This window comes from Lupinus angustifolius, chromosome LG10 (assembly GCF_001865875.1).
Source record: "Lupinus angustifolius cultivar Tanjil chromosome LG10, LupAngTanjil_v1.0, whole genome shotgun sequence".
Classification (NCBI taxonomy): domain Eukaryota; kingdom Viridiplantae; phylum Streptophyta; class Magnoliopsida; order Fabales; family Fabaceae; genus Lupinus; species Lupinus angustifolius.
This window is the reverse complement of record NC_032018.1, coordinates 11,684,508-11,709,145: the sequence shown is the minus strand read 5'-3', so window position 1 is coordinate 11,709,145 and position 24,638 is coordinate 11,684,508. Positions and strand designations below refer to the sequence as shown.

The following is a 24,638-nucleotide window of genomic DNA, read 5'->3' as shown; positions in this document are numbered from 1 at the left end:
TCGGGGGTATTCACACAAAAAAATAAAGCAAAAACAAAAAAAAGAAAAAAACAAAAACAAAAAAAAAACAAAAGAGTGTTAGGTTGAAACCCCACATGGGCAACCTAGAAAAAGGTGAGCGGTCCTAAGTCGAAAACCTACAAAGGCAACTTGAGATCGTAATAACATGAGAGAATTCCCGACAAATGCCTACATAAGATATTCTAGGCAAAAATTAGGGAAAATTAAATGAACACCTCATGTTCAAGGCTTGCTAGTGCATATCATCAATCACCCAAACTGGGCAACTTTTTCGAAAATCTAAGTTGTAGCCTCCTGAGTGAAGACAAGAGTTCATAATAGGCACTCTGGGGCAATTTTTGTTGTTACAAAAAGCATCAACACTTTCGAGAAAAATTCTATGCAAGCTTACACTAGAGCAAAATAGCTAGGTTTAGTCATTGTCCTCAAGGTCATACTAGGGCGGTTTATGGATCACCTTAAGGGAAAGACACCTTCAAGTAAACTGGGGCAGATTTCGATGAAAGAAAACTATGGTAGCAATCAACATCAAGCAACAAGGGTCACTTCAGTCGAGTCTACAAAGATTGATGAGTTCCATCCTCTATATATATATATATATATGTATATATATATATATATATGTATATATATATATATATATGTATATATATAAGTGATGCATTAGAACATTTGTACATGAGTCTTACTCATCATTCTATTCAAAGAAAATATTGCATTGCATATAACCAAGCATTCAAACATATATCCCTACATTATTCTTCTAATAAGCACAAGCAAATAAAATATTGCATTGCATATAACCAAACATTCAAATATGTATCCCTACATTATTCTTTTTTTCTAATAAGCACAAACAAAAAAATATTGCGTTGTATATAACCAAACATTCAAACATACATCCACACATTATTCTTCTAATGAGCACAAACAAACAAAACATTACATTGCATATAACCAAGCATTCAAAAATGCATCCCTATACTATTCTTCCAATAAGCAAACACAAATTATTGCATTGCATATAATCAAACATTCAAACATGAATCTCTACATCATTCCTCTAATAAACATAAACTAACAAACCAAAAATTGCATATCATACATTTCTACACAATGTCTGTATTAACAATCGGTGCGGAATATTACATTCCACAAGTGAATTTTCTAGCTTCACAAAAAACCTCCTTATGACAACACAGGTGCCTCAGCAAATCCCTGATTACTTATGGCAACATAGGTGCCTTAACAAATCCCTGATTTTGTTATGACAACATACATGCCTCAACAAATCCCTACTTCTTTATGGCAACATGGGTGCCTTAACAAATCCCTAATCCTGTATGGCAGCATGGGTACCTCAGCAAATCCCTGATCATGTATGGCAGCACGGGTGCCTCAGCAAATCCCTGATCCTCTATGGTAACACGGGTGCCTCAGCAAATCCCTGATCCTCTATGACAGCATGGGTGTCTCAGCAAATCCCTGATCCTCTGTAGCAGCATGGGTGCCTCAACAATCCCTTATTCCTTATGGCAGCACGGGTGCCTCAGCAAATCCCTGATTCTTTATGGCAGCGTGGGTGCCTCAGTAAATCCCTGGTTCATCACGGCAAGCGCGAGAATTGGCTCAACGAATCTCTAGTTCATCACGGCAAATGCAGGAATTGCCTCAGCGAATCCCTGGTTCATCACGGCAAGTGCGAGAATTGCCTCAACAAATCTCTTGCTCATCACGACAAATGCAGGAATTGCCTCAACAAATCTCTGGTCCATCACGGAAAATGCGAGAATTGCCTAAATAAATCCCTAGTCCATCACGACAAATACGAGAACTGCCTCAACAAATCCCTAGTCCATCACGACAAATGCGGGAATGGCCTCAACAATCACTAGTCCATCATAGCAAATGCGGGAATTGCCTCAACAAATCCTTGGTCCACCACAGCAAATGCGAGAATGGCCTCAACAATCCCTAGTCCATCTTAGCAAATGCGGGAATTGCCTCAAAAAATCTCTGGTTCATCACGGCAAATGCAGGAATTGCCTCAACAAATCTCTAGTTCATCACGGCAAGTGCGAGAATTGCCTCAACAAATCTCTTGCTCATCACAACAAATGCGGGAATTGCCTCAACAAATCTCTGGTTCATCATGGCAAATGCGGGAATTGCCTCAACAAATCTTCGGTTCATCACGGCAAATGCGGGAATTGCCTCAACAAATCATTGGTTCATCATGGCAAACGCGGGAACTGCTTCAATAAATCCCTAGTTCATTATGGCAACACAGGTGCCTCATCAAATCCCTGATTCTTTCTGACAACACGGGTGACTCGACAAATCCCTAGTCCACTAGAAGAGCATCGATCTGTGTCATCAAAATTTAATACTTTCCCAAAGGGCTCTTTCTGAGCCTCGGCAAAATAGTGTTCACTTCTTTACTGGTTACTTACCATGATATCTCTCAAACCTTGATTTGCTTAAGTAATAAATAAAGAGGGGCAGCTCTGAACACCTATTTTTGTCCGGCACAGAAAAATCCCAAAACTTTCTAAATAAAAAATAATAGAATTCTGAAGATGGTTTTCTAAAAATAATAAAACTAAACCATTTATTAAGGTTTCTAAGTTTAAGCGATTAGATTAACCAAAATAACAAAGCCAAAATACGAAGGTCAAATCAATGTTGTTAAGGTTCATAAATATAAGTGATTATGTTAACCAAAATTCAAATATAATAATAAACATGTTATGTTAAGGTTCCTAAATCTAAATTATTAGTATAACCAAAATTTATATTTAAAACAACTGAAATCCTAAGAAAATGATTTTAAAAAATGAATAAAAAATGCAATAAAAGATAGCTTTTAGAAACTCATACATTTGTCCCTAAAAAACAATTAATAAAATAACTTTATTTTAGTGTTTTTCGAAATTATAATATTAAATGAATAAAATTATTTTTGTCAATTTTTGAAAATTATTTTTGGATTTATTAAGGTAATTAAATGAAAATGTTAAGTATATTCCTTTAAGAAACCTCATTTGAATTTAAAAAGTAAAGAGATGATTAGGTGGTCAAATTAGTTGGTTAGTCTCCTTGCCTTAAGTAATCAGGTTGAGAGATCAAATATCTTAATTTTAGCAATTAGGTTGGTTTAATTATTATTATAAATGGAGTTTAGGTTAAACAAAAAAACTACACAGTAAATACATTGAAAACACTAAAACACACTATGAGAATGCATTTTGTTTGAGAAAACACGTAGGGAGAGAGAAAGTGCAAAGCTTAGAGATCCAGTATGGATGAGAGCACTTTTAGCTCTACGCATTCGTTTTGACAGCAATCCAGAACCATGGATTCTGCATATTTTTTCATGTCATCACGTTGACTCCACTCTATCCAATCACAAGGTGAAACACGTCCTAGTTACACTGCACTCAATTACAGTGGATCTATCCTCCTTTTTCTGGTGCATTATTCCCTGCAAGCGTGCCTACAACTGGCTTGGTGCATCCTTTCTTTCAACCAGTCTCACAGCGACACGTGTCCTAGTCAACACTGCATCATTTTCAAGCCATTAAGGAGCAGACACGTGGCTTTTCACATCTGCGTTTGTTTTCACTAGATCATTGCTCTCACCCGGTTTTATTTTTCTTCTCTTTTTGCATTATGTTTCTATTTACATGTTATAAAATCAACATCATTTAATAAATAAAAATATAATTTTTAATATCAAACAGAGATTCCATCACAAAAATAAAAAGAAATAAATAATTTTTTTATATGGAATAAATAACTAATAACAGAATGATCCTTTTTAACAATTAAATAACAGACTTTTTCTTAACTAATAACAAAATGATGAAAATCTCTTTAATATAACTAATAATTAACAAACATTTTTATGATTTTTTAGTGATTAACTAATCTTTTATTTTCTGTAAATAATTAAAAAGTTTCAATAATAAAAGTAATTAGATTATGTCCATTATAAAAAAGATTATTAATAAAACTACATGAAACTCATTATAATGAAATAATTTTAGAAATTAATCAAAGATGGAGAGACGATCACCTTGTAGGCTTCTTTCTTCTCAACTTATCTGCGAAAGGTCACGCTATGTCACTTCCTTTCACTCGATTAATTCCCAAAATCAATAAAAAAATATCATTTTCAATTAAATTAATAATTAATTAAAACACTTTTTAGGAATACCCAAAAAATAAATATTTTCATTAATAAAATTTGCCAACCACATAAAGTATGGAGGGAAGGTCGCCTTGTGGACCTCTTTCCTCTCAACTCATCCTTCAGACAGTCATGCTACATTGTTGCTGTCCTTAATTAAAATATTCAACTAACAAACATTTTTTTACTAAATAACTACGTAGCATTGATTCACTATCTAAAAGAGGGATACGTAGGACCAATGTCCATCTTGTCACGCACAATAATAAAATTAAATAAATTTTTTTCTTTTAATAATTAATTAAATAACTAAATAAATATAAAAATATAATAAAGTCATATAATTTAATGAAGGGTACCACCTAAGGCAGGCGGGTAGGGTGTCTATATTTTAGCTATCAAATGTAATGACGACTCTAACAAAGTGGTGCAGCCGAAAATCGTGGCGCGGCAATATTCTATCATATAACGTTTTCCATCCTGGTTAAATTATCCATGTCTTGGTCGGGCTAAGCCTCTCATTACCGACCAAAGACCAGACATTTCACAAGACCTCATGATGTGATCCAACGAGCCAGACAACACACAGTTGATCGGACATAGCCTTAATGGCCATTGTCGAGACCACATCTCTGCCACCCACCTGCCACGCCGTCTGCAATGCAGACATCTACTACATGTCAATGTCACCTACAAATCTCACCTAACTTCATGATGTACGACAAGGACATACCTAGAATATGGCTATTGAACATACTGCAGGCTATAAGTCAACTATCTACAGAGTACGGCCTTGTAGGCACGCCTGACATGGGTAAAAGCAGCCCCTGCTTGTCCAAGATAGACCGACAAGCCCAAACGGTCAGCCATAGCCATAGAATATTTCATGCATCATTCTACTATAAATAGGAGACTCGCCCGATAAGGAAGTATCTCTATTCTCTATCTTGAATTCTCATTTGTTTTCTCTCTAATTTCTCACATTATTCATATACTAACTTGAAACTTTGCACTACATACTTCTCTCAGCGGGTCCAAGCTCAGTTCAGACCGCTTCAAGAAGATTTATTGCCAGACCCATCCTCCATCACCACACTAAAAACCTAACTCATACCATTATCTCTAAATATAAACCTAGCTTCCCATCTTAATCTTCTGACAACTTCTCATAGTTCTATTAATTCTTAAACTCAACTAGTATGGGTACACTTGGTTTCACATCTTGATGAATTGTTGACTTCCTGTTGAGTCACCACATGATATAGTTGCAATAATTATAAGGAAATTGCACAATGAGGTTTAAACAGTACCAACTAATCCGTGTAATGAGATACGGCTCTCTTGAGAGAAGATGTAAAAGTATATGACAATAAAAAGGAGCTAAAGCCGGTGATACATAAGCGAAATCAACATAAAAAGATAGTGTTTTAAATTGTAGTTATAATTATAATATTATTTTTATTTGCAGTTGAGTAAAAATGTTGAATAATGTGGTTGCAGTTAACTCTTAAAACTGCAATGTTGTATCCATTGCAATTTAAAAGTACAATGAGAATGAATGTGAAATATTGGATATAGTTCTTCTTCCTTTATGTTACGACTCTTCTGGCCACTATTCTATGTACGGTATTCAATGTAAACCAGTATAATGGAAAGAATTAACATAGTCAATAAATATAATTCTTATTTAAGTTTGAATCACAATAAATAAATTAAAAAGTTTAGATAATCATGGATATTAACCCACTTAGATATTATATACAACTCTATTTTGACAAGGGGAAATAGAAGGGGAAAAAATAAAGTCACAGAATGGAATGGATGGCACTAGAAACTCACCAATCCCTATTCCATTCTTGTTAAATGGAACTTTAGCTTTGTATCTACAACCTATACTAATAATCTTTATCCATTAATGTACAAATTACAAGCCACAGTGGTTCTTTTTTGGCTTTGGTTACCTATTATTAACATTCATCAACTTCCATGATGTTCTATATTTTGCTTCAATTCCTGTACTTTTTATCCTCAAAAACTCCAACCAAAAGTTTGTTAAAATTCTCCAAAAATAATTCCCAGTGGTCTTGGCTAAGGTCTCCAAAAGAAATGCCACTAATTTCACAACCAAATTTTCCTTTGTTATTATTCTCATCATTAGAAATAATAGGGATGCTAGCCATAACTTGTGAACAAATAGTTTCAAGTTCACTTGGTATTTCTTCACCACCACAAAATTCCCTAGTCATCATTTGACCTATATCAGCAAGAAAAAGGCCAACAGAAACAGCATTCTTCAAGAAAATGGTGCAAACAACAAGAACCCTTATAGAGGACTCACTCAACAAAGGAACCTTAGTTCTTAGAACATCTGCATCTTTGAAAGGATCGAGTTTGGAAACGTACTCTATTTCAGACTCGGAGAAAGGGGTGGAGGCTTGTGGCCAATGCAGCCACTCAAAATATGGATCATCAAGCCGCTCGGGTAGACAAAAACCATGGTCAATTGGAACAAGGTCAGCGGTAACTCCAGCAACATAACTATTGTGGTTATGCTTCATCACAAGCATATTCCCTGCATGTCTATCGAGATTTAGAAGCCTAATGTCCAAAATACCAATCTGGTGGACTGAAGCAACTGAAAAGAAAGAAGGGCCTAACTCCCCTGCATCGAAACCATGACCGATGAAACGTTGAAGCGAAGCGAGTTTAGGCACATGAGAGGCTTTGGCTGCAATTGCATCAGCAGAAAAGAAAGCAGTATGACAAAATTTCACTAGAGCAGTAGGAGGCACACCAGCAAAGCCTCCGTGGTCAAGTAGATAAGCTGCTAATTCGCGAAATCCGGTTTCACCGATCCTAATCGAACTTTTCAAGCCAGGTTGCCCAAGCTTTTGACCCCCTAAGCCTTTTGGATTATTCAAGGCTAATGGTTCTTCATCTACTGGCTTTGCTACAGCAATGTTACCACTGTTGTTACAAAAAACATAGGCGCCACCGAGACCACTTGGAAGTGGCTTTGGATGAACACCGGAGGCCATAGCTATTGCAACTTCAACAACTAGAGCATGAACTGGGGCTCCACTGCCACTAACTATCTCAATCCTTGGATTAGAACTACTAAGGTCTTCACCAGCTAATGTAGTTAGAGATAGGCATGGAGTAGAGAAACTTCGGTGAATGTTGTCAGCTTTGAATGCTTGTTCAAAGGAGTAGGAAAAGCTAGTATGGGGGAGTCCTAGAATGTTGTGATCAAGGTGACCAAAGGATTGGAGTTTGCATCTCTGGGATCGGCTAAACGGCTTAAATCCATGATGTTGATCAATGGCTACAGCCATTTTAAACAATCTCATTCAGATGAGAATGGCAGCAGGGCATTCCAATTGCAAGGGCAATTCTTTTTCACCAAATCCCCTGAAAGTTAGTTTCCTATAGGCGATGACATCTGCAAGAGTTCGAAACAAGCATAAGAATTAAACCTCTCATGGTGTAGAATCAAGTCATCAATAAATGGCAGCAGTAAGATACTAATGGATCAAAGACTCATAAATGGGTCATATTATGAGACACTCATGGCTCAGAGGATCTTCATACTTGAACACTTTTTTTGTCTAAATTTTACAAGTTCAGTTGCAAAGAAATTGATCATTTCTAAAACAAGGGGACTATGTATATGAACAAGTTGTAAAATACACATGGCCTAGTTGACATTTGCATATGGTAATCTTGTTAGGAAATAAATCTCAGATCGTCTACCTTATTATCTCGGGAATGGCTTAAATGCATATTGAGCTACTCCTCTTATTCCTCTCATTACCAATTGGTTCTAAGATGGAATCTTAATATGATATCAGAGTCAGGGTCAAACTTCTCTCAAAGGTAACCTTTCACCTGGTTCATGTTTTCCATTTTCTTGTACATAATGTTTTTCCCTTTTTATCATACAATATCATTAAATGAATAATTGGTGAAGCCAACTAACAAATCTATTAAAATGCATCCAAGATTCTTACCGAGTATTGGCTTTAAGGGTAAAATTCAAGTGTTGGGCTCATCGCTGAAATTTTGGATAACAAATTAACTGAAAAAGCAGGCTAACTTCTGCACATTTTTTTCTTGAATCCCTTATAACCTGCAAATTTCCAAAACCAGAAAATGCAAACAAAAAGTTTAAATAAAATGAACAGTCTTATATCTAGTTATAGAATGAAATACAGAGAAAAAAGATTTATCCCTTGCTCTGAGCAAATGAACTTCCACATTTTTCATAGAATAGTATAGTTATAAACCAAAATTTAAACCTAATATTAACACTAAACTAGAGTTGAATCCATATTTAGGGTATATCATAATTTTTCTTTTTCACCTCATATTTTAACCCATGAACAAAATAGGAAACCTTCAACACACATTGTTATGTCACAAACAAACTTTAAATGGATATATCAGAATCATTAATAATTCATATTTTCCCACACAACTTTTCAGCATCCATTTCCTTTTTTTGGCATCTACTTTATAACAATTGATCAAAAATTATTACATTAACAATGAGTGAATACTAGATGATTAGGATTTAGAGTAAAACAAACATTATTTTCATTGACTATTGGCATGAAACTTTGACATGCATGGCAGCCCCAGAAAGAGAAATGTTATCAAACACAAAGTAAAAATGACATGTTATGACTTGAAAAACAAAAACAAGAATTCTCCACTCCAGTATAAGAGAGGATCGTCAAGAACACTTCCCTCTCCGGTACTGGGAGAATCATTATTCTTGTTTTTCACATCACGTTGTCAAACACCACCCTCCATGATAAAACTTGTTCCATTAATTTCCTTTCTCATTTTGAACAAGAATCTGTCATCTCAAACCAATGATATTGAAACAATGACAGACAAAAAAATAATGAATACTTAATTTTTTAAATTAACATATATTTATTGGTGTCGGACATATTCTAAATAGTAGATCATTGTTGTCTCATTATATCACCAAACAAAAAAAGAGAAAGAGCATATACCCTGAACACTGGTAAGGTATTCAGGGAAACAAGAAGCAACGGGAGCGCGAGAGAATCAAAGACAAAGGAGTACTATCGAAATAAAACTCCACTCCCACTCCCACTCCAATATTTGTTAATATCCCTTAGCCTCTAACCACAAACCCTTCACCCTTTTCACCATTTCCTTCTCTTATCTTCATTCATTCATTCTTTCCTTCCTTCTCTCACATTATTACTATTTTTACTCATTCACTGCAACATCAACATTTGGCTTATTTTCATTCTCAAATAGTTATAGTAAAATATTGTGTAGCACTACCCAAATGTGACACGTGTTATGAAAAAAATAGGGTGTGGTCAAATTCTTACATAGCAAGCTGTATTTCCATTTTATAATTTTATTAGTGTGTATATGTTTAGAAGTTTTCCATACCACACAGGTGCTTTTGATCTTTGATTCGTTGCATTGAAACTTATATATATATTTTTGTACTATTGTATTTTTTCATCTTTTAAATAAAAAATTAATTAATTTGAGAGTACTTAGTTGTCCCTCTCAATCAATGTCAATTTTCAAGAATCAAACACTTGACATTTTAGTTATTTTAAGATCTAAATCTTACACTATTAAATTAATATCTTGTTGGTAAATTAGTTGAAATATTGTCTAGCTATACATTTATATATGAAAAATTGGAATTGTTTATTTTCAGAGTATGAAAAAAGATAACAAAAATGGAATCACTTTTAAGATGAAAAATCACTTTGTATTCACATTTCTTTTTCTGCATTGGCCCGGGTAGGGCCTAAGCCTAAACCATCACTGCCCCCATCCAAAAAAATTAAGTGAGCTCACTTGTGAGACCATTTTTATTATTTGTTATGAATTTAGCTATAAAATAATTAGTTATTTGTCATTGGAATAATAAAAAAAATTAACATTAATATAATTATTATATATGCATTAATTCATAAATAATGGCTTCTGTAATTTCGGTAGGAGTAGGTATTCATTAAATAAATATCAATCTCTAATCTGTTGGATATATGAATTGAACGATGTTATGATGCTTTGTCATAAATTATGTTTTTTGACAAAGAGTTGATTTGTAAACCTTTCCGAACTGTTTTGCTTATGGAATTTTTTGTTTCTATCTTCCTCTAGGAATTAGACAAACCTTTATTTGGTCTATAGGGATGGCAAAAAAACCGGTACCCGCGGGTAAAATCCGTACGGGCACGGGTACGTGTCACAAACGGGTACCCGCGGGTTTTAAAAACGGGTATTTAAAAATACCCGTAGTACATACGGGTGGGTATGGGTATTATGGTACCCGTACCCGCGGGTACCCGTTATGTATATGATTACTATATTATTTTTAATTAAAATAAAAAATATACTATCATAACCTTCATTACACTATGTACATATTTTCCTTTTACTTTGTTTACATCTTTTCCTTTTACTTTGTTTACATCTTTTTACATTGTTTACATCTTTTTAATTTGGTGTTGAAATACACTACAAATATTATTTCATGTGTAAAAACACACATGTCTTACAAAGAAAAATATATGTTTTTTGTTAAGTAAATGAGAATTGCAAACCACCAAAACAGAAAATTTCATTAGATTTAGCATTTTTGCCAACTATTCATTCAAAATACACAAAAATAATTAAATTTCATCTCATTTAAAATATAATAAAAATAGGAAATTAGAAATTCGATTAAAATATAGAAAACCCGCGGGTACCCGTTTTACCTGCGGGTACACAAAAATACCCGCAAAAAACCCGCAGCGGGTACCCGTACGGGTATGGGCGGGTACGGGTATTGCTCCCCTATTTCGAAACGGGTAGCGGGTAGCTACTACCCGTGCCCGCCCGTGCCCGTTGCCATCCCTATTGGTCTACTCTCTTTGTCGAGGTTTATATAAGTTTTCTCCACATGTGTATGATCCACTTAAGTCGTGATTCTATCATCAGAGCTACTCCAATTTTCTCTCTAATTCATTTATTTACAATCTTATATTGCCTAGTATGTTCATTCATCCAACACGATATTCTCATCTCTGATATTTTACCGCCAAACATGAGTCTCATATAACATTGCATGTCTTATATTCATGTGGTAAAACTTCCCCTTAAGTTGAGTATGACATTTTTATCTCATGTCACACTTGAAGCATTTCGTCATTTCATCCAGCCCACTTGAATCTTATGGCTTGCATTTTCATCAATTTCTTCTTTGTCTTGTATGATTGACTTAAGATACCTAAATTTAGTAACTTGTAGTATAGTATGAGCTCAATTTTTACCTATATAGAAGGTTTTGTATGTCTCTTGCTAAACTTATACTTCATATATTTTGACTTATATGAAAGGCATGTGCTTATAAGCTTGTTTTCACATTTATAGTTTCTCATTTAATTTCTCTCTCGAATCTCTCACTAAGACAATATCATTCGCAAAAAAATCATGCATTATGGCACCGATTCTTAAATATGCTTAATAAGTCATCCAAAATCAATATAAACAAGTAGGAGCTCAATGTTGGTCTTTGGTATAGTCCTATGACAATAGAAAAATCTTATGAGACCTCATCTTTTGTTCTCACGCTTGTCTTGGTCTCATCATGCATATTCTTGATTGTTTAAATGTAGGTTATTCTAACATCTTTCTTCTCTAGAGCTTACCATAACTTAAAACTTAAAGTAACTAATTCATTACCTTTTCGTCACCACACTTAGTTTCTTGTAGGCACGTAAAATTGATCATCTTCCTAATCATTATAAGTGCGCCTATATTCCATATTCCTATTAGAATTCTATATTAGTGAACTAGCTTATTTACCCGCACTCTTTCATGCAAGTACGAAAACCTTTGCTTATTTTTCATACATCCATATGGTGATGCAGAAACCCTTGCTCTTTTGACATTATATTTAGGTGATACATTGTGTTACTTCTGAGTAACGACATAGTATTAACATTTTTGCATCATTGATCTATAGGATAGATATTAAAGTTTTATGTTTGCTTTCCACTACCTAAATAATATTTACCTTTTTAATGAGGCTTATGACTGGGTTTAGGTATTCATTGAAATGGTAAAACAACACGTGAGGTTTCTTTAGGAATACAACTTAATCCCACTTTGATCAACCATTATTAAGTCGCTATACATAGATTAATAAGATAAAATGAAATTACTTTATAAAAATGAGATTTTGTAAGACCCCAATATTTTTTTAATTAAAATGATAAATAAGTTGTTTTTCTTTAATTGGAAAAACGTCCTCAACTTAAGTGCATTTCATAATTGTAAATGATTTGTTAAAGTTTTCATTTTATTGTTTTTAAGCCACCTTTTATTCAATTTCACATTAATCAAGTAAGGCATGAGAAAAAGATGAATCAAAAAAGTTCGACATCTTCACACACTAAGGGTGTGTCAAGTTGGTAAGCAACTTTAACCGGAGTACTCAAATTTAAATAAGACCAAACCTATAGGAAAACATCATACTCTCCACACAAAAATTCAATAAAAAAAAACTTCACACCATATCCCATACTTAGGCTTCATCTAGACAAGTCCATACAATGCTAAGTAAATCGTATGGGTGAGCATGGATCGGGTTGAGACAGATAAGAGTTTGTTCCTTACCCGACTCTAAATGTTGTTTGGACCATGTTTTTGAACCCGGATCAGGTTCTAGACCCGAAATTAACCGATCCTAAATATCAATCTGGTTAGTGTTTAAATTCGAACCTGACCCTAGACCTGATTAAATATAATGCATAGTCATTTTAGATAAAGTTTTCTCAATATTATTTATTATTATGAATATGTAATTTGACATATAAAATGATATATGTATATATATTATTAATCATGTATACATGATGGAAAAAATAAGAGAGTCAATTATATTTTCAACCAAAAATGTGACATTAATTTGTATATAATTGAATAAATATACATACAAATATGATGAATGAGTAACAATAGACGGGTCGGACAAGTAATGCAACTTAGTTTTACAATTCTCTCCTGAATTAGAAACCTCTACAATCATTACTGAATTAGTGTACAATATTAATTTTGTTTACAGGAATGATATTATCATATCTCTAAAGTTAAAAAAATGTTAGTGTATTAGTATAAGCTATACATTGTTAATGTAAAGATTTACACATGACCAATGTATTATTCATCATTTATATATATTATTTTTTGAAGAATTAATAAATAGTAAATAATAAAATAATATTGTATAAAGCTCTTAAATAATTAGTATATACATTTTTTATCTTCAGCTCAAAAACCAAATTGATTAATGTTGCACAAATATAGAGACAAGTTGATGATTTTTAATGTCACATAGTCTAAGTTAACGGATAATATTGCAAGTGCTCTCTATATAGGGTCCCTAGCTAACGGGCCACCAAATTTTTTTCTTTGCTTACTACTCAAGTAATCTCACTCCCATGAAATACATTCAATCTTACTTTTATTCCTTTCCAAATTAGTTGTTATTAATTATGAGTCTAATATCTATACATTGTCAATATAAAAGTTTATACACATTTACTATATCATCCACCATTTATTTGTATTATTACTTTTTCTGAATAGTCAATAATGATTGAAAATGAATGGTGAGAATGATAGACTAATATAACATAAAAATTTTATATTATCGGTTATACATTTTTTCTCATTATTAAACATTTGATACTCTACTTGTTAGAGGTTAAAATCTATTCACTGTTAGTGTAATAAATTTTAAATTATCAAAACACCATCCACCATTAATTTGTATTGTTTTTGTTCGAAAGTCAATGATGATTAACATATGAATGATGATGATTTACTAACATTATACAAAACACTTACACTGTCTGTATACACATATTAAATCCAAGGTGTTATAGTGGTCGTTTTGTTATACTACATTATCAATTAGAATTAAAATAAGAATTCAACCTAGGATAATCAAACTATAAAATTATTCTAGACCCATAAGAAATTGATGTAAAAAATTAAAAAATATTTAGACTTAAATTCCCAGAAAATAAAATATATCTCAAAGTGCTCGTGATTTATTTACTAGAACTCTTTGAAAATATAATTACCAGTCTTATAACAGCTACAACATCTCACAAGCACTTATGCCTTGACTGAAATTATTTTAAATATATATTATATAAGGAAAACGTTAAGAGGACAACATCAGCTGACAGCAGCTAAAGCATCCTTTCCTGGAACTCCATTTGATTCCGAAGCAAGGCGGATCTTTTCCCCAGCACCGGCTAACTGCAGCGTCTCAAACACAGCTCCGGCTGTTGACAATACGGACACTAGGCTCGCTTCTACTTCAGACTTTTCCGAAGGAACTGATCGGCCACTCTGACCGACAAGATCTTTGATGATGTTTTTGAGCTCGTTATCCTTGTTCAGTGTTTCCAGAGTTACATGTACACCTGACAAAAGTCCAAAGCACAATTGAATCATGATTGGTTTCCAAAACAGCAGCAGTTTCGGTAATTGTAGATTGTTACAAAGAGTTAGTTTTAAGAAAAAGTTAACATACGATATCTCCAATAGTGCTTCGGATTCGTCGGGTCATTGATTGTCTCCTCCGCTGCAGGGCGTGTTGTATATTCTTCTTTTAATGCCATCAAGTCCTGTCCATAAGATAATGAGCATGGTTTTCATTTGCAGAGAAATAACCAAAATGGAAAAAGTCCTGCAAAGACAATCGTGTTCTTTTAAGTGTGACAAAATCTGCCGTCTCGCGATCACTTGTTATGATGAGTCAAAAAAATGTTATTAAATATTTGAATCGAATAGTTTTCAGCTGACCAATCATAAGAAGTAACACACCATTTGAATTGAATAGTTTTCATCCGCTTTCAAGCAGGTGTTGTAATAACATATCTATAGGAATACCTGAAGAGGGAAAATTGCCCACATCGATGGAGCTTCAACATGTTGCCTTATAATAAAATGTGCAACTTCTGGAACACATTGATCAGGTGGCAATGCATCAGATTCCACCACATTCTTGAAAAACCGTCGTCTTCTTTCTTCGTCCTCTTCCCACCAAGCACGCATGGTGGAACAATCATGACATGATGGGGCACATACCTGCGCATAGCCATAACTCATTCAATGAAATAGCATTCTTACAAATGTCCTTTAATTTCAAAAACTGACTTTTTCTCGATAAAGCTGAACTTGGATTTGGCATAATACAACAAAGAATCTTTAAAAGTCCAATATGATGCCCTTTCGAACCAAGTAACTAAAAGCACCACCCAAGACCAGTAACTTTCAACTCTTTACAGCATAAAACAAAGACTTTTCTTAATAATACATAGAATAGACAAAAAAAACAACCGGACAAGGCTTGAGTTAAGGATTCTAACCATTTAGACAGATTTGTTTTTGGAAGAATTATCATCAGTTAGATGCTTTTAAATTTTTTTAATCCATAAAGCCTCTTTAACAAGAATAGAAAAAGCCAACATGTTTTCATTAGTTCAGCCGAAGGCACCAGAATAAAATAAAGACAAGCGATATCGCCTAGAAACCTTACCGTCATATAGCTGTATTGAGAAGGAATACCAAATTCCTGACCAGCTTCATTAGGCATGCGTTGAATGCGCAACCCAACTAATCCCAGTTCTTGCATAACCTACATTAACAAATTTAAATTAGTCCTTTCAAGTTTCAATATCTGTAGAATAAATTACAGTGCCAGGGCGAGGCTAAGGGGTACATAATGGACATACGGGATGGACACATGAAGGAATGAGGCCGAGATCTTCCCCACAGGCCAGCATGTCTGATGAATTTAAAAGGACGGGTAAGGTCTTCAATGCATTTTGCCTCCAAAGATTTTCTTGACGATGGAAATAATAGTCGTAGTACAACCTTTTGAGAACATTCTTGCTGTGTTACATGATGAGTAATAAGAGCTATTGTTAGATGATAACTCAAAGAAGAAGAATGTGAAGAATCTTTGCACAAGATACAGAACAACAGTTTTCAGAGCCAAAATCCTTAAAAAGCAGCATAATAGTTGGAAAAATCTTCCATGGATTTACACACACACACTGTGATAACTACCTATGATCATCCAAATCCTGGAAAGATGTGGTATCTTCAAGGTTGAAACGAGGATAGAACTTTCTTGGATCCTCTGGATCTCGGATTAGAACTACATTCTGCAAGCCAATTGAATAGAACATAATGTAGGACTTCTAACACCAAGAATACACAGATAACAAGAAAAAAGATTCAAAATATATTTTCATATATATTTCAAAATATATTTGAACAAGAAGTGGGGATAGAGAACAGGAACATGAGCAAGGAAGTAATTTGATAATGCTACCTGTGAAAGATGGAACAGGTTACGCCGAAGTTCGTCTTCACTCTCCAACAACAGGGAACTTTCTGCAGAAGTTTTCAGCTTGGAAGCAATTTTTTTCTCGGTGTTGCTATCCTCCTTGAACTGGAATTATTTAAGGAAAATTAATATTTTTTTAGAATGACACTTCAACACTGAAAGATTATTCATAATACTCAAGACAGAAATCAATTGGGGTTCGGCTACATAGATCAAACAATGTCATTGTTCTATGATACACCAAACTCCCGATAGGCCATTGAGGTCCAAATCCTTCCTGATATTTTTGCCAAGGAGGATTAGACTCACATATCCAAATTATCTTTGGCAGGATTCATTTCCTCTATAGGTGCCACTCATGTACATTATCAGAACAAAAATAACAATAAATTTAATCACATAAAGGACATTTTATATTTTCACACCATACATACACATGGTAAAATCTCTAAACTTCAGGGTGGTGACATTGGGAATTGACTAAACATATTTACCAAATTAAGCAAAGTTAGATTTTTTACCAAAACTAAAGATATGCTAGATAAGCCTACAGGATTTGGTTATGAAAGATTTATTAACTAAAACAAGGATGGTCACCTCAACGTAGTTCTTCTCATACACATTCTAAAAACTTGTTCCCTTGCGACCAAAATTCAAGGTATGCTATATAAGCATACAGGAACCGGACCATATTTAAAGAAAATTACACAGAAAATGATGATCACCTCGTAACAGTTCTTATCATATTCATTCAGAAAATTTGTTGCAACAAATGTCCAAGCAGCTCCGAATTTTTCCTGAAAACAATGTACTTTAACTTAGCCCTAGAAGAACATTTATAAGACATTATAAAAAACCAGATAGCAGCCTGAAAGTAGATCATTCACATATAATGCAAATTCAGTTATAGCCTAAAAGGTAGACTACCAACCTGTAAGAGTTCCTTCCTAATATATGGGCGACTCAGACGATTGAAGTCCCATATCCCCTCTCTTTCAAGTTCTTCCTACATTTGATATAACTAGATTATAAAATTGACTAAAAGAAGAAAAGAAATAGTTTATTTTGCTAGTTAGAGAAATTCGCTATAGTGAGTACCCCTTCAATTTAAAAGAACATGAGGATACCTGACTTAGAGGAATTGATGGTCGGAATTTTCCAACTAGACCTGTCGCGGCATGATCTGGGAGCTCCCAAATTCGGAAGAATCCCAATATGTGGTCAATCCTGTAAGCTGTAAAATATTTTGCCATCTGTCATGGATATAAAGAAAATTAATCTTCAGCCTCTATGCATAAGTTTGCATAGATTATCGTCCAGTTAATGACAGAACAAAAAATTAAAAACCAAAACCTGTGTCAATCGAGCTCGCCACCAAGCATAGTTATCTTTTGACATTTCTTCCCAATTATAAGTAGGAAAGCCCCAATTCTGGCCATTTTTATCAAAATAATCTGGAGGTGCCCCAGTAGAAGTGTTCATCCGGAACAAATTTGGATAAACCCAGGTATCTACACTGTTTCTGTCAACTCCAATAGGAAGATCTCCCTTTAGTATCACTCCTTTCTTTCTTGCATATTCTGCAGCTTCGGATAACTATCAAAAAAAGACGAAAGCAGATGATAAGATTCTCGTTATTAAGTGATTCTCACTTCCACGAAGAACGTACAGGATAGGGATCAATTTAACTTACTTGTAAATGTAGATGGTATTGAACATAGTAGTGAAAGCTGATTATCTCATAATGCAGGCTTTCCTTTGAGACAAGTTTCTCTAGCTGTAGAGCAATAGAAAATGTTGCAGGATACAAGGGAAAGGACTTAATGCACTACTATTTTATGTTGCAACCGGTTGCATATAAAATGCCACCGAAAAACTCATCAGGAATGATTTCCTAAAGTCTAAAAGTGACCACCTTTAAACAGATAATAATTAAAAAAATAACGACATATACCTTAATTTCCGAATAATGAGCAAAATTACCCCATTGAGTGCGATCTGACGTTCCAAAAAAATCCCTCAAGAAGCAGAAGGCAGCATAGGGTTTCAACCAACCCTATTACCATCAAGAACAAAGCTGGGTCAGTGTAGTAATTTTTTTACTTTTCTTTGAAGACGAATCTTAAATGAATGAAAATATAAGAAATAATTAACCATATAAAATTTGCTATAAAGAAGGGTTAGTGTAAGAATAAACACAAAGATGAGATTGACAAAAGGCATGTTGCCAACATGTTAAGCAGTAATAATATGCAGTAGTAAGACCTCATTCTCAGAAAAGAACTCCTTAAAGGAACTCGAATAAAGTATCAAATCTTTCTCTCGAGTGAAAATTTTCTTCGCAATTGATAGTTTAGTAGTCAGTGTTGCTTCATAATCAACATCCTGTGAAGACAAAAGAAATTAATCAACCCTAAGGAAATTGTTATCCAGTAAAAGGTTGGCATATAAAAATGTTGAATGCACCAAGAACATAATAAAATATAGCCAACATAAAACAGTCGTCTTAATTTCAAAAGTACTCAGTTATGTTATACAGATAATAGTAAAAAGTGCAACATCACAAGTGTTTGGAAGTTGAAATGGTACTGTTTTGGATTCCTCTTATGTAAAATCTGGAAAAGAACCTAACAACTACTCCAGTCAATTAATTTTGACAATTAAATTTTCAATGCAAACAGTTATTAAATTTTTTAATGGAATGAAATGTGAGTAGACTACAGTAACAATGAACATCGAGAACAATCCATCATCGATATTTCCAACCATAGCAGCACTTCCCCTTTATAATATGTAAGGTAGAATTTGATGTAGAGGTTTACAACCAGAACATGATTTTTAATTTACAACAGTAATATTAGGAGTAACTGAAAAAGAATCTTTCTTACCTTAGCAGCATCTTCCCTTTATAATATGCAAAGTACAATTTGATGAAGAGGTGTATAACCAGAACATGATGTTTAACTTAAAAAGTGATATTAGGAATGTCCAAAAAACAAACTCTTTAGACTTTGTAATAGGACCTAGAAGGGTATGTACGGAAAAATAAAAGGGAGTAAAGAAAGGAAGGATACATGGAAGACAAAGCAAATAGAAACAGTTAAATTAGTTAGAGAGATCAATTAGATTAATTAGTTTAAATCGGGGGAAAGGAAAGAAAAAGGGTATTGAGAATTGTTAGTTTGCAGGAACGAAACATTAGGTCAGTTCTAAAAGGAGAAACCCTTGGAAGGAGTTCTTTCTCTTTTTCTATTCAGATTCAATCAATTAGTACATGCTCTAGTTCACCCCGATTTCTAAAAACTCCAAAACTCTTCGGTTTGTAACACTTTGCCACAGGATTTATTTTGACGATGCAGATATATATAAATCCGATAACCTTTCATTATGATGTCAAGATATACATACACATTTGATAACATTACCTTCCCATCCAATTGCTGTTTTGCCTTCTCAATCTCTTGCTGTTTCAAGGAAAAACAAAGCATTTAAAATATCACCATTTCAAAGTTACTACCAATACTATTGAATAGAGAATAAAATTCCTAATCATTACCTTGATCTCCTCTGGTATCTTCTCTGAAAGTGCCTGTACTCTCAGGTACAATGGATGCAATGCAAATACCGAGAGTGAACTGAAATGCAAGCATATGTTAGATCGCAACTTTGAGTCTCTAACATTTAGTGTATGAATTGTTTGAAACAACAACTAATATCAGACACAGTTTGATATACTGCATGCTGTTTATATCTTATCTACATACAGAGTTTGATATGGCTTTAAATTAGAAAGAATAAAACAAACTTCGGAAATCAAATACATGCCACCCCAAAGTTAGAAGTATATCAAAGATGAGGCTGAGAGCATGTGAGTAACTTTAAGCAAATTTTGGAAAATTCAATTTCCTACCTCTTAGGTTTCGTTTTTGCTTTTTTGCCCGAGTCTCCAATAGTTCAGTTAATACAGAGTATAAACTACTCTTTCCATATTACGGATATAATGATAAATAAAAGGCATTCATATGTTTATGATTTATCTAATGTCTGCTATGATTTGAAGGACTTGTTGTTATACCTGTATGGATAAGAATCCCACCACATCTGATGCACAGATGTATCATTTATTGGTAAAAGCTGGACTAAATGAAAACCAGAAGCAACAGCCCAGTCAACTAGTAACTTAAGGTCGAGAAACTCTCCAACTCCTAGATCAGATTCTGACCTAACAGAAAACATGGGGACGGCTACGCCGGCACCACGCCAAGGTGTTTCCTAGCCAAGCAAGCCAACAACTAATTAGAACAATAAAAATCCAGATAAGGACGATCACTACTTAGTCACCCATAATGTAGTTTCAGAAGCTACCCGCAGCATGCCATCCGAAAGAAAAATATAATTTGCCTCATTCCTTGAGGAGTTAGTAGTGACTTCTCGATTTGGACCGTTCTCTATAGAAAAGTTCCCAGCCTTGCCATATTTGCCATATCTATATGTGGAATTATTGTTAAGGAAAAAAATGTAAGGTATGATGAGAGTATCGGTGGCAATACATGAAATTTTAGTGTATTCTTTTTATAGAAGTACCATGTGAAATTTACTCTTTATAAAACCATAATTTTATCCAACATGAAAAGTCCATAAAGGATATTTTATTGGAAATTCGTTCCTTTGCAGCAGACATTCACCATGCCATACAGATTCGCCAGAATAGCTGAGTTTAAGTCCATTTTCAACCTTCCAATTCCCCAACTTTGTATTGCTACCGATCACATATATCTGCAAAATTTCAAGAGGTTGTTAGTTAACAGTAAGTGTGGTAACCTTTTAATTACAAATCCTTCAAATATATGAAAACAAACTTTGTTTAATGAATTCACAATCCATGTGGATACACATTAGCCATTTAGGGATAAAAGTCTCACTGATGTGTCTTTCTCAATATTTGGGCAGGAAACTTTGAATTGGACGACGATGGATTCCGCTGGTCATCATAAGTCAAAATGCATGAGTTATCAGCAAGGTATTAAATTGACACTTTATACACAATCTACAGCAAACAAGTCCAGAAAAAATATTTAAAAAAGTAAATATGAAATTTGTCAAAAATTACCTTCTGGCACTAATTTAATGTGGTTGACTCCTATGGTTGCTTCCTTGCTCGAATCCCAGCTTTGCCGAAAAATGACATCTTTGAAAGCACTTGTGAAAGGGATAGCATCTGAGCCAGTCTGGAATTGGTTATAAGAAAAGGAATAATCTTGAGAAGATGTTTTAAAAAATTAATACTTCTATCTTAACTAAACTTTGTTGAATTATATCAGGAATTGGTTAAAATTTGTTGAATTAATATTGTGGAAACAAGGAAACTGGAGACTTGATCAACTGAATTATTTTGCAAAACTCTGAGCAGAAAGATCCAGAAATAAGACTCCAGATCAGTGAAGCAACTTAACAGATCATATCCTTCTCAAATATTTACCACACAAGTTTTACAAATTATGATCTTCTGGTATATGCAGAGTACAAAGAACATGTAATTTGAATTATTTTAGCCTTAAAGTAGCCATCATATCATTTTCTAGAAAATATACACCTTAAGAAGTGATATGCACTAACTACACATTCCACAGAGCTCGGATAGAATAAGCACCAGATCAAATAACAGCTATATCAAATTCTGAATTTCTTTAGTTGCTAATTACCTGATTCTATTTTACATTTCTCTCTCTCTCTCTCTCTCTATATATATATATATATATATATATGTCTGTGTGGTCACCTCGACACAAAGTGTGACTTTCGCACAAGATCATGGATGGAGTGCGTTTATAGAGAATTTTTGCTTTTAGATGGACACTTGTGAAAATCAAATTGTACTGAGAAATATAATCTATTGAACCCAGGTGAAAATAGCCATAAAAGTTATGCGAGTTTAGAAGCTGCATAATTTGCTTAATATGATGTAAACATGTTAAATGTCACTATGAATATAGTTCTCAGTTTCTCATTTGCCAAATGAAGTACAATACTAAAGGGGTATGATATTGCAAAATATCCTTTTGGCAATAATAAATCTAAATATATTACGAATGGGTATGCTAAATAAGACATGTCTTCACAGAAGCAACAAAAACCAACCTTAAAAAGAATTACTTAAGACAGACAAAGAGACATGCAGAATGAATAAAAGCCAACCACCTGCCAAAGATCACGGAACTCAATCTCCTGGTCACTCTGAATGCCTTCGGGGAGTACCAATCCACGCTTCCTCCCCATCTCGGCTCTCAGAACATTTCGGTTATCATCTACAACATAATAGGTGTACTGGCATTGGAACCCTGAAGGCACTGTAATGCTTCCACCCCAGATGAGCTCATCCCCTTGATGAAAAGGACTGAGCAACACACCCTTCTTCACATTCCAGGAACCAAGCACTGGTACAGACCCACACACCAACAAGCTCTCACCCCATTTAGTAAAATAGGGTAACCGAAAGCTTATCTTCACTGAATTTGTGGGCTTGCTCCCAGAAAACAATCCAGGTCTCACCATATCTTCCAAAATGGATTTCACAGAGCAAAAATATTCAATTTATGGCTATAAAAAAGTTCAATTATCAGTTCAGATTAAATATCAGATAAATCCACCAAATATTGAAGCACCAAAGTTACAAATTTCAGCAATTAAGCAAGAAAAATCAATTTTTGTTCATTGAAATGCTTCAATGTGTGACATTTTCTCTCAGATCTAAGTATCTAACTGTTCCAACAATTCTCTTCAGCTATAAGCAAACAAAAGATGGGTTTTGGGTTCAAAATCAAACACCACATAGCCACTGACCAGAATTCAATAAAACTGAATTTAAGAGAAAGGTAAAATCTCAATAACTTAAAACAAACTCAGCAAAGATCATCTTTTTCTAGGAATAAAAAATGGGTAGATAATATATTTACCTTTTCTTCAAACAAAAGATATGATATTGAAAATGTTTGTTTTGGTTAGAAGCAACAAAGGAAATGTGAGTTGGGTATTTTATGAGCTACATAGAATGAAAGAAGAGATATTTTGAGAGTGCAATTTGAGAGCAAAAGACAGGTTATAGAAGAGTGACGTTTCTGGCTATGGAAATTTGATTGGGAATAGAGAGATAGAGAGTATTGTGATATTTTTCTTTCACGTGAATGTGACAAAAAGGGGTGAAGTTACAGATTCCTCATGATTCATGAATTGACATGGGGAAAGGTGAAAACAAATAAATAATTATAATTTATAGAAAAGATACACTAACTTTAACGCTTACTAAATGTTAAAAAACTACTCTACATATTATTTATTCATTATATTAAAATTTAATTATTCAAGTGATTTGAATTAGTCAGAAAATTTGAATCATTAAACTTTTATAGAATGAGTAATTAAGATGTGTAATAATTTTTTTTGGAATAAATGCATTCATTCGTATAATTAACCATGTATAAACTACAAAGTGTTTTTTTATAGGAATACGTGTCCCAACTCAACTACAGACATGTGGATACATAAGGTGTTCTTTTGAATGAGTATATTCTATTTTTTTTCCATTAAGGGACAATCACGATCTCTTTCCAAATATAGAGATTATTAGATGTTTCTGTCAATAAATAAAAAATCCAGATTTATAGCAATTATTCAACCTCTTACCTATGTTATTTAAGTGACCAAGCTATTTATCAAATTTTATGTAGCTTGTTGATTGTTGGTATGTAAGTTGTAACATTAATTTCTACCTTAAAAAACTATTAGTATAATTTCTACTCTTGCTTCGTAGAAAGTAATAGCATTAGTTTAGTTTCTTGAGAATGTTAACATTTATTTCATTTTAATATATTGGTATGAAGCTTTTTTACACACTAGATTTGTCATTCAAGTGTGACTATGGGATGACTTGTTAGTTAAGATTCTAAGTTAAATAAGGTTGAAGTTGGCCTTGGAGTATCTATAATGTTGAACCATATTGAG

The 24,638-nt window shown here is 33.8% G+C and overlaps 2 protein-coding genes across 3 annotated transcripts; both read right to left on the bottom strand.

Moving 5' to 3' along the window:
- Positions 5,896–9,472, bottom strand: LOC109357742 (phosphatidylinositol 4-kinase gamma 1-like). Its single transcript, XM_019601770.1, has 3 exons — positions 9,238–9,472; positions 8,224–8,342; positions 5,896–7,655 (listed from the first exon to the last, which is right to left on the bottom strand). The coding sequence occupies exon 3, from the start codon at positions 7,561–7,563 to the stop codon at positions 6,220–6,222; it is 1,344 nt and encodes a 447-aa protein (XP_019457315.1). The 5' UTR covers positions 7,564–7,655; positions 8,224–8,342; positions 9,238–9,472; the 3' UTR covers positions 5,896–6,219.
- Positions 14,304–23,837, bottom strand: LOC109358472 (4-alpha-glucanotransferase DPE2). 2 transcript variants are annotated; one of them, XM_019602713.1, is made up of 23 exons: positions 23,594–23,837; positions 22,839–23,237; positions 21,751–21,868; positions 21,563–21,621; positions 21,289–21,416; positions 21,006–21,132; positions 20,716–20,912; positions 20,197–20,275; positions 20,066–20,104; positions 18,906–19,025; positions 18,595–18,696; positions 18,334–18,417; positions 17,994–18,236; positions 17,768–17,893; positions 17,572–17,646; positions 17,366–17,437; positions 16,626–16,745; positions 16,358–16,455; positions 16,021–16,180; positions 15,825–15,923; positions 15,176–15,373; positions 14,817–14,910; positions 14,304–14,706 (listed from the first exon to the last, which is right to left on the bottom strand). In XM_019602713.1, exons 2-23 carry the CDS (start codon positions 23,190–23,192, stop codon positions 14,456–14,458), a joined length of 2,943 nt encoding a protein of 980 aa, XP_019458258.1. In that variant the 5' UTR covers positions 23,193–23,237; positions 23,594–23,837; the 3' UTR covers positions 14,304–14,455. The 2 variants fall into 2 exon arrangements, with proteins under 2 accessions (XP_019458258.1, XP_019458259.1); XM_019602714.1 differs by having other exon boundaries at positions 22,839–23,194.

Bases quoted from the DNA above. Each gene is read 5' to 3' on its own strand.
- LOC109357742 (XM_019601770.1), bottom strand. From the start codon at position 7,563: ATGAGATTGTTTAAAATGGCTGTAGCCATTGATCAACATCATGGATTT.
- LOC109358472 (XM_019602713.1), bottom strand. From the start codon at position 23,192: ATGGTGAGACCTGGATTGTTTTCTGGGAGCAAGCCCACAAATTCAGTG. The intron at 18,237-18,333 runs GTAAGTTAAATT...TTTTTTTGATAG, and splicing joins AATACCATCTACATTTACAA to TTATCCGAAGCTGCAGAATA. The intron at 16,746-17,365 runs GTGATCATCATT...AAATAATTCCAG, and splicing joins ATGATAAGAACTGTTACGAG to TTCAAGGAGGATAGCAACAC.